This window comes from Erigeron canadensis, chromosome 4 (assembly GCF_010389155.1).
Source record: "Erigeron canadensis isolate Cc75 chromosome 4, C_canadensis_v1, whole genome shotgun sequence".
Lineage (NCBI taxonomy): Eukaryota > Viridiplantae > Streptophyta > Magnoliopsida > Asterales > Asteraceae > Erigeron > Erigeron canadensis.
This window is the reverse complement of record NC_057764.1, coordinates 38,741,157-38,752,093: the sequence shown is the minus strand read 5'-3', so window position 1 is coordinate 38,752,093 and position 10,937 is coordinate 38,741,157. Positions and strand designations below refer to the sequence as shown.

Below are 10,937 nucleotides of genomic sequence, written 5' to 3'. Positions count from 1 at the left end.
TTCTCGGTGTTTTTCCTTTCTTGGTTTGAATTACATCAGGAAGCAAAGTCTTGTAGAAACTAGACTTACGAATTAGTTCAACATTTGTAATGATTATCTTTTTAATAATATCACACGGGTCTAAAACTCCAACAGCAATAATAATAATAATATGGTATCAGAGAAAGAAAGTTGTCAGAATAAATCACGTAAGCGTTTTAGGGAACTTTCTGGTTGTGATATTCTTGGAGTTAATGAGAAGTCGGGGAAGCATATTGATGAGGCTGCAGTTGGTGAAGTTGATTTCACAGAAGATGCAAAGTTTGAGGGTGATCAAGCAGTAATTAGTGATTTTGCGAAATCAGCAAAATACTCACTTTCACAAGAGCGGCAGTACCTATTCTCTGCACGAGATGACTTACTGCAGGTGGTACAAGAGAATCAAGTGGTGGTAGTTGTAGGTGAAACTGGTTTTGGAATGTCAACACAATTGACCCAGTTTTTACATCAAGATAGATGAGAGTTGCCAAAAGAGTTAGCAAAGAGATGGAAACGGAGCTTGGAGATTTGGTTGGTTTTGAAGACTTGACTGGACCCAAGACTGTTATAAAGTACATGACGGATGTTGAGCTTCTCCGCGAGAAGTTGAAAGATTTGGATCTTGACAAATATAGGGTCATTGTAATCGATGAAGCCCATTATTACGAGAGTAGATCACTAAGCATGACATATTTCCTTTTCGATATCCTCCAAAAAGTTGTTGCTAGGCGCCGAGACATTAAACTCATCGTCGTCACATCAGTCACGCATAAAAATGCTCAGAAATTTTCAAGCTTCTTTGGGGATGTCCCGATCTTCTATATTCCCGCAGCCAGGATAACATTATTGCCTTCAAATAAACCTCTGAAAGAAGAAGAGTACTCTGCCATGGAAGTAGAAGAAACCGAGACTTTGAAGACACAAATTACCGAAGCAGAAATTAGAAGAAACACAATAGATAAAGAGAAACAACTACAGTCAATCTCCATGCCCGGATCGAAGCTGCAGGGTTCTACTCTAACGAATCTTCTAAGAACTAAAAGATTGGGTTTGTCAAATTTCCGAAAAATCTATCCCTTGTTTAATTAATTACTGTATTATATATGTATTCATTGGGATTGTATTATTAAAAATCAAAGGGATTGCCACATCAAACTAGGGAGATCGATCTCCATACTCAAAAATCAAATACAATTATCTAATTCTTAGACTTTTTAATATCCCTCCAATTTATTTTACTTTTGTTACAGCCAACCCACCAATTTGGTTAATTAGTTTCAATTCCTTTTTATCTTGTGTTTGTTTTCGTCTTTTTGTTTTAAATTTGCGGCACTCAACTATAATTTTTTAGTTTTCGGAAGTCGCCAATTTCCTTTAAATTAGCTTCTTTAATTTCGACAAAATTAAAGTCTTCAATTCGCAGCATCCTCCATCAAACAAATCAACTGCAGGTCTTCATTCACAAAAAGCTTGCCGGTTTCTATTAATTCTGATTCAACAGTCAAAAGCTTTGACGAGAAATAAACCCAACCCATGTTGCTACAACGAGCAACCACTCTCAAAGCATGTTGCTCCAATGAGCACCCGTTATCAACCCACCACATCTACAACATTAAAGTTGTCACAGCTCATGCACTCTACATCTTAAACAAATTTTCGGTCCCAGCCGTGAGTCAAAGGTCCATGTTTTCAAGTCCAAGGTGAGCGTCCTTGGGGTAGTCATCTTGCAGGAAGCGTATTATTAAGGAAGTTCCATTCATTCAAGTAATTCAAGTTCAAGTCTAAGATGGGTGTCCTACTTATCTATACTCCTTTATACTAGGGATGGTTTTCGGTACGGAACCGTACCGAAACCGAATACCGATACCGAAAACATCCTAAAGTGAGAACCGAATACCGTACCGATTACATAAATACGGTACCGGTACCGGTATTTAGGTTTTTTCCCGATTAGTACCGAATTTTCATGAGCATTTCGGGTTTGACGGGGTAACTACATGCAAACCATCATAATTTAATCTGATGTAACTATGTAAGTTTGTTATTTACATAAATTCATTTATGTATGGAGAATGTAATTTAATCGATTAACAATGGTAAGAAAGTATGTTATCTTGTTCGATCAGAGCATATATTTGCATTTTAGTGTACACTGCCGTAAGTCTTTAAATTAATTAGGTTCTTGTAATTTGCGATCCGTGTGTATATTTTGTGTAAATATATGATGTGCTTGAGGATAACAATACCTACAGTAAAAATTTCAATCAAAATACAGAAATAGAGATGCATAGTGGTATATAACAAATTTATATACCATGCTTTTAAAAAATCGGTATCTATGTTCGGTTTACCGGTACCGAACCGTATAGTACCGAAATCGTCCAAAATCAATAACCGATACCGAAACCGAATCCCCGTCGGTACCGGTACGGTTTCGGTTTTTTGGGATTTTCGCTCATGCCTACTTTATACAGTAAAAATTATCACACCCCTTATTTTTAAAAATAGTTACATACGAAATTATTAAATTACCCTTAATAAACACCTACTATATTGAAAAGAGTTTTTTATAACATACCAAAATTTTCTACAATCTAAACTTTTATTTTAATAATTAACACTTTAAGTCCTTATTTTTTAAAAATTTTCACTATCACAATTATATCAACCAACACCACTTGACACCGTCGCCACCACCAATAGTACCATCAACGACACCACTAGACTGATTTCCCCACCACTGTCGCCGCATTGCGCGGGTACCATGCTCGTTAACTATTAAGGAAATTAACTATTGGTGTTTAGTTTAGTTAATTCATTCCTTGTCTATTAGAATCCTAGTTATAGTAAATATAGTATTGTTTACTTATCTATGTACGGTACATTTTGGCCATATAACAATTCACCTTTACAATCTGAACCCGCGTCTCCAACTTTTTATGTAGTCCGAAGTTGCATTGGTAATGGGTAACTATATACATCTATTATGGATTGGTAAACTATTTAGTATTAACCGTACTCTAAAATCTATTATTCGTAAAATAAGCCTCAGGTGTGTTTTACTCTTATTTTATATGAGTATATTTTTTTTAATGTAATAATAGTATAACATGAAGCTAGCCGAACACGTTATAAAACGAATGAGTATTATTTAACCACTAAAAGACGAAATAATACGACCCATTATTTTTTCTCCAATTTTGTTTTCACACGTAAAGTTTCCGATGTAAATTTGCACAAACAACTCGATACGTGATTTTTTTTTTTTTTATATATACTAAGACAAATAAAATAGACAAGATGATTTTGTTAACGCGGGATGGCTGATGGCATATATATGCGATAATATTTGATCATATACTATAATCTATAATTATTTATGGTGCAATATGTTCCCTTTTCGCAAAAAAATGATAATTTTTCCTTACAAAATATACTAATAATCCTTCTAATATATGAAGGTTTTATTAATTCTCTTTTCTAATCCTGTCTCTGATTTGTCATATGTCATCATCTTTAAAAAAAATTATTATGCTATTTGATTAGAATGATTAATTATTTCCTAAATGTTGTAAAACATAACAAATTAAGTATAACTACTATTATTACATGAAAGAAATAAATACATTAAATATTACATAATCTCTAGCACACAAAAGAGGACTTTCTGGCTCAAATTCTACAACCTACAGATAATAATAATAATAGTAATAATAGAGATATAGAAACATGTATATTTGTTTATATAATCTTATGTTTATCAATCTATAATACAAACAAACATACATATAACTACCCTACCCAAAAGTCAAATTCACCACACACATACTCAACAAACAACAACATCCATCTAATTAAAGACAACAAATGTTTCTGATGAGACAAAGATCAAGAAGGATTTCAAGATTTTGACTTTAAACTAATTAATTACCTCTTTCTCATCTGCTTTTGATTGTGGTTCTTTACAGGCTTACCAAACATGCTGCAAATGGCACCACACCCTGAGACCTTAGGTGAAGGTGGGTCAATTGTGGGTGCAACTTCTGTGGTCTTATATGGTTTTGGTTCTGATCTAATTTGTGGCTCTTTTTTGTCCTTGTTGTCATCTTTTGGTTTAAGTTCACCCGACAATAACTTGTCATCCCAAACAAGCCCTGATGACCCTGATCTTCTGAATGACATATCTGACCTTGGTAAAGCAGCCATCTCTTTTCAAAGATGTTTTTTTCCTTAATGATGGTATGTTTGTGTGTGTGTGTGTGTGAGAGAGAGAGAGAGAGAGTTAAGTACAAATTATATATGGCTGTCTTGACTTGGTATTGTAAATGATGTATATAAGGAAGATGACAAATGAAGCATTAAGAAGGTAAAGGTCAGAAGATGGCATCTATAAGAGAGGTGTGATTTTACTAAAATACCCTTTAATCTTGTTGGGATATCCCAAAGGGTTATTTCTTTGAATCTTGCTAGTAAGCTAATTATAATATTTTGGTGACCAGATAAAGGTTTGAAAACAACCTCATACCCCTGTTATATCTAAAGACAACTACAATGATAGTTCATGAAAATGATCGAAAAGAGTTGAAATGGTTCAGAACGCAAAATTTTATAGTGAAAAGAGTTATACATGACATGTCATGAGAAAAGTCTAAGGCTAGCCACCTCTTCATAATTCAATGTCTAGTCTATTTTAAAATTTTACAAAGTAACAAAATGTATGCATATATAATGTATATAGGTTCATATACTTGATAGGTTTATAAATAAATGACATGTCTAGTTCTTGAACTTATAAAAGAATTTGCTTAGAGAGGTTTCAAATAAATAAATAAAAAGTCACTTTCCCCAAAAAAGTTTCAATAAAAAAGCCCACATACATTAACCATATCATTGTTGGCATTTCAATTTTTAATTAGTATTTGTTAATATTTAGAAGTTGAGTCACAGAGGCGGTTCTCAATCACATTTGCCAGCAAATATGACATAGTCAAACTAGAATGGCTGGTTAAGGAAGTCATGTTGACTTTGGTCTTGGAAGTATCGGACGGCTTAGATCAAATTTACATCATAAATCTTTATTACAAAGAGTACATAATTATTATATATTATTTTATTATTATATTATCATTTATTGTAAGTTTGTCGGATGAAAACAAAAAACATATACATTTTTTCCATCATACACTCTATGACACAATTATATTTCACAAAAATACATGAACGGATGAACTGCTTTAAAGGTTGCATGATTTGGAAAGTACTTAGACCAAAAAGTTAGTGTAAAGATTTAGATAGAATAAATGGTTAACATAAACGGATGATATTTCCCAAATTGATGATGCCTATAATCGAATGAGTTTCTGATGTTTTATTGGACTTTGGACAGAAACTTCTGCTTCATCATAGAGTTTGATCAGTTCGGGGTAGGTTGTGATGCTTAGGTTTGGTCTGGGAAACATGCCTACATCAAATCATCTATCACCCATCTTTATTACTATATGTTTTCAGTGGTAAGACAATATATTATTATAGTATCTAACATAGAAAGTCAGGATAAGCCGAAAAATACCGTGAGAATCAGCCGTGAAGAAAACTACAAGTTATGAATATGACTCTAAAATGAGAACCAGTATAGTTCGTACTCCTTCAAATGAAACCCATTTAGATAGCAGTTTGGCCCAAATCCCTGGGCATCGCAACTGAATGTCATTATAACAATCACTGCAGCTAGAAATGATTTAATATAAGATTTTTGCAATCAGTACAAGAAAGGTAACAATTACTTTCAAACAAACATTTAAGAAGCTCTCATACGGTATAAAGCATTACATGCCATGATCTGGTTTCAACAAATTAACACCAGCATCTATTTTATTTTTCTTTTTTGTTAATTAACCACTTTCTGCCACTGCATATAGAAGGCATCTTTTATAAGTTACAGCTACAGCCTGTAAATAACAAAGGCAACAATGTTGCTCCTACATTTATTCTAGGTAAAACTCATTCAAATTTTTTGTCCTTTTTTTTTGCAAAAATAAAACAAAAATCATACATTGACAAGCTGACCCTCACATGGGGTGTTGGCTTGTTTTCACTACGGATTTGTGCTTGAAGTTCTGAAAAGGCTTACTCCATTTGTCGACATAATCAGTAAGTGTTCTTTTCAAGACAAAATTTATTACAAAAAGCTGCCAGAGTTGGAACTCACTGATCCATTAAAACTTGTAAACCATTTCTTCTGTGTATCCAAGCTCTTTGAGTACACCACTCACCTGCAAGGATGCAAAAGTATGCCAATACACGGTTAGATAGATCATAGTATCATACATGTTCCATTGATTAAACACAAGGTGCAGGTTCCATTGACAAACCTCGCCTTGTGACCAATCTTTCGCCTTCCCGCCAGATATGTGTTCCATCATTCCAGGTGGACCACACACCTGAGACAACCAAGTAACAGATAAATTCAACAATCAGGGTATAATAATGTGCAAGGAAGGGGTACATATTTTGTTAGGTGGTCCAAAAATAAACAAGAATTAGTGTAAACTTTACATTTATATTTACTTCTATATATGTATTTAAAAAGACATGCATCATTAAAGTAATGTGAATTAAAGGTTATCTGGTGATGATGAGTTGATATCTTACAAGTATAAGTGTATCATCGCTTGGAGCAGGTAAGCCTTTCGAGGCCATATCCTTTGATATGTAACCAGTACCTCCAACCCAGTACTTTGACGGACTGTCAACAGTATAATGTACCTGCGAGTTCCAGAAAAACCACGCCATTTCAAAAAAATATATAAATTAAATGACAAAAAAGGTTGTTTCTATAGGTTAGAAAAGACGTCTACCTTCAAATTAGGGTGGCTAGCAGCAAGCATATCAAGTTTCTTCTTCAGCAGGATGTCATCAGGAGATACATTAGCATAAATTAAAGATACCTGAAATAAATATAGATCAAAAGACAAATCAATATCAATATCACAAAATATAGACAAAAATTCCAGAAGAAATGCTTACTTTGGTGTTATCATCTGGATTCTTAAGAATGGCCTCAATAACCTGAAGCATTGGAGTGATTCCTGACCCACCTGCAATCTGCACCAATAAAGCATTTTAGTGTTTTACCCACTGGACAAGATCAAGAAGAACGGATGCGAAGGAGTTTATAAAGCCGGTGCACCGCTTTTTACACTTTTGATGCAACAAAAAGAACCTGATGCATCGGTTGACACAAAACTTATGCATCCGTTTGAGATACAAAATTAGTGCAATCATTCACATCCTTCCTATGTTAAGATCCCTTCACTCAGGAACCCTACTCTTTTATATAACACAAATACAAAGTTAGAAGACTGCACTCACCATGCCAATGTGTTTCTTCATATTGGGAGTATATTTGATCTTTTCGATAGGTCTGTAAGAGATCCATTATGTCAGTTGTAACTTGTAAGTAGATACACAATCACTGAGGGTTAAATAAAGGTACAACTGTATATTACCCTTTTACTTCGAGCACATCACCAGGCTTTAGTTTGTCAAAATGTTGACTCATTTTCCCTTCAGGATAGATCTGGACAAAATTATATTATGTATCAATTTATTCAGACAGAAATCAACAGAAGTATCGTCAACTTGCCATACCTTGATCATCAAATCAAAGTAACCTTTCGAATCTGGATCTGATATTGGAGTGTACCTGAAGATAGACGTCATAAGTAAAGCATCAAGGGAAAAAAAGGTGATCAACTTCTTATTACTTCAGTTACATGAGTATACACGGACTATCATGATACATGCATACAAGTTACTAACATCAATCACAATTTATTTTTCTAGTAAAAGAAATATCACCCCTTAGTAGGAAATTGACTGAGAATATAATAATAGCTTAACTACCAAGATTAAAAATGTTACATGTTGACATATGAGATTGAATTGAAGGCTTTATTGAGGCTGAAAATTGTTAATATGAAACTTACGGGCGGACAACATATTTCTTTTTCCCCTCGGCATCTTCACCCAATGGAGCCCTATAGCACAATAGAACACATATATGAGAAATTGAGACGGCACTATGGCAGGGATATGCAATTTACACTGATACTGAAGACATCATGTAAAGTTTATTTCCACAACATATCGTGTTACCTCTTTAAAGATTCTTTCTAGAATCATATGCATTTACCTAAGTTGTAAACATTACTATTTTCAATCCATGAAGGGGTTCATAAACTTGCCTTGTAACGAGACACGATGCAACATGAAGTCCCAATTCGAGAGTCGGATCAAAAGAGAATCTGAAAAATATTGAAGACAATATAAATCCCAGAATCAACTTCTGAGAAGACAAATCCACTAAAAAGGTCTGTTCATTGACAATTTATTAACGTAAGTAAACAAAGAAATGACTACAAAAAAAAAAATACCTGTATAAGTGAGTATTGTGGCTGACTTTAGCCTTCTCTTGTAGCTTAAACTCTACCCACTTATCAGGAATGAGAGCTGAAATACACAAAACCATAATTTGAGTTGAAGTTATCGCCTATCACTAAAAATGCATCAAATCAAGCAAAGGGTTAGGTCATCTACTTATAAACACAAACGCTATCGAAAGAAAGGGGTAATATTACAAATATAAAACCATAAGTGCAAACTAAAAATATTTGCACTGCAACATTGGGTCCCACAGACAACCTTATTTTCCACTGAATGGCAATAGCATTTCTCAAATTAAACCCACAATAACCATGTCACAATTCGCAAAGGAAAAACAAAACATTATCAAATGAAACAAAAACCTACCAGTTTTAGGACCAGTCTCCTCATTGATTTGATCCAAGTGAACCTATCAGAAGAGAAGCATGTAACCATTAACAAACGTTTGAGCTAAAATATGTTATGCATATGCCATTCTGGCACCATATACAACCTTACATACACACCAGGATGATAAATGATAATAAGCCTAAAGCAGCTGAATAGATGGTGGACAAAGAAGTCGTTGACCACAAAGCCTAGGTGATTATGAGGCGATCTTTATATGAGTTAGTTGTGGGATGATGATGCATGTTGATAAGAATCACAAACAAAAGCAACGAGAAGTTCGCCAACAATACTATGTTTAGGGCCCTAAATCAACTACAGAATTGATTCAGTGGAACTTCATATATTACATTTCACCACGCCAGCACCATCACCAAAGCTGCATCACGGGCTTTCAAGTTTCATAAGTGTCACATTCTTAATGGTCCAGGTCTATCAATTTATCATCTTGCATAAAGACAATATGTTTAACATGCAATCTGCCCTCCTATGGCACTTAACTTCAAATGTGTAATTTTACAGCAACTACAGATCTAGTTTGTAACTTTGTCTTTATGTATCCAAGTCTTTTTAAAAATAACCTTGCTCTCCAAGTACATTCACGGGTTTCACTATCAAAAAACATGTTAAGTGATCTAATCCTTCTATAAAATGAATTTAACTAGACATTGCAAGAAGGTAAATTCATCAAGAATGTAAACATGCTAACCAAATCCAAGATACTACTAGACTTGGTTTTGAAAGGCTTTAGGTACTCCAAGGCAATAAGGGCCCAAAAGCATTGCATTGGGAACTAGCCTCCGTAAATGAGAAACAAGACCCGTTTTCTTTTACAAAAATATTAAAATTTCAATCTATGCCAGTCCTTAAAGGAAGAACACCATAAAAAGATACCCCGTGTATCATCTACAGCAAATTATGAACAGAAATTAGCATCCTGACTGTAGTGAAGAGGTTCCTGAATCCTGAGTTTCTACATCAATATATCTACCCATTATGGTACTTATTAAAAAAAATTCTACATGACAAAGATTTACCAACATTATTCAAAAGATGTCATGCGAGCATAAAATTCGCTTACTTTCACCAAATGTGTTTAAAACAATTCTAGTAAAACCCCTCATAAGAAAGCCCAATAAAACCCCACAAACTTCCTGAAGAAAACATGCCGCATACGAATAACTAAAAGGCGACACCAAGGCATGCCTTTGATCCACCATCCACAAGGTTACCGCCTAAAGTAGGTTGAGGCATTTTGAGGTTACCCTTAAAGCATCTAAACACAGTGTTTTAAACCATTAACAAAATGCGGAAACGCATCTTCCGATGCTAACGACTTAGCTTCCTAGCTACACACACACACACACACCTATTCTAAACAAGATATATACATCAAAATGCATATCATGATATCATATTTTTATATACAAAAAACTAACATATCAATATCATAATATCATATCATTTTATAATGTAAATAATTCGAAACAAATAAACATATATAACTAATAATAAACATATATAAGAATAAAAAGGTAAAAATATATATACCAAATTAGGTTCAGAAAAATAATAAAAATAGGAGATTCCACCGGAAACGGCGGCAATAGCTCCGACAGGAAGCCGGAAATGAGGAGTATATTGAGATTGGCCTGATCGGAACGCCTGTGATAATGCGATCGGTGTTGATTTGCTTAACCTTCTGAAAAATGTTGACATCTTATTTGTTTTTTTATTATTTTTTTCTTCTTTCTATATAGATACAGGATTACAGGCTCACTCACTCACTACTGAAATGAAGTGAGATATTTTGAGGGTTTTTTACGTTAAGCCCTTCCGGTTTTTAATGGGAAAGTGTAGAATATATTTAAATGATCGTGTGTGGTGTAATCCATCCTAACTTTCCTGCACCTCAGTTTTGAGAACATTTTTGTAAAGATAGGTGAAACGGTTTGGTGAAAGGTATAGTTGGAAAAAAATGAACGGTTAAGGGGTATAGTGGAAAATGATAAATCTTTTTAATGAATAGCTTAAAATTTTTTTTAAAATTATAAGAAGGTAACATGTGTAATTCATTAATTCTCTTT

General features: G+C 34.0%; 1 protein-coding gene across 7 annotated transcripts; it reads right to left on the bottom strand.

Annotated features, from left to right (window-relative positions):
- Positions 1 to 5,264: 5,264 nt before the first annotated feature.
- Positions 5,265 to 10,679, bottom strand: LOC122596312 (NADH-cytochrome b5 reductase-like protein). Of its 7 annotated transcripts, none has more exons than XR_006323305.1 (15): positions 10,402 to 10,679; positions 8,830 to 8,872; positions 8,454 to 8,529; positions 8,265 to 8,324; positions 8,007 to 8,057; positions 7,669 to 7,723; positions 7,527 to 7,597; positions 7,390 to 7,441; positions 7,045 to 7,122; positions 6,876 to 6,965; positions 6,670 to 6,783; positions 6,390 to 6,458; positions 6,227 to 6,290; positions 5,588 to 5,745; positions 5,265 to 5,493 (listed from the first exon to the last, which is right to left on the bottom strand). XR_006323305.1 is itself a non-coding variant. In XM_043768862.1 (14 exons), exons 1-13 carry the CDS (start codon positions 10,567 to 10,569, stop codon positions 6,234 to 6,236), a joined length of 984 nt encoding a protein of 327 aa, XP_043624797.1. In that variant the 5' UTR covers positions 10,570 to 10,679; the 3' UTR covers positions 5,364 to 5,745; positions 6,227 to 6,233. The 7 variants fall into 7 exon arrangements, 3 of the variants coding, with proteins under 3 accessions (XP_043624797.1, XP_043624798.1, XP_043624796.1); XR_006323308.1 differs by having other exon boundaries at positions 5,265 to 5,479; XR_006323306.1 differs by having other exon boundaries at positions 5,588 to 5,739.
- Positions 10,680 to 10,937: the final 258 nt, after the last annotated feature.

Excerpts from the sequence above, each read along its gene's own strand:
- LOC122596312 (XM_043768862.1), bottom strand. The coding sequence starts at position 10,569 with ATGTCAACATTTTTCAGAAGGTTAAGCAAATCAACACCGATCGCATTA. Across the intron at positions 8,530-8,829 it reads GGAGACTGGTCCTAAAACTG|CTCTCATTCCTGATAAGTGG; the intron begins GTAGGTTTTTGT and ends TGTGTATTTCAG. Across the intron at positions 6,966-7,044 it reads ATCCAGATGATAACACCAAA|GTATCTTTAATTTATGCTAA; the intron begins GTAAGCATTTCT and ends TATTTATTTCAG.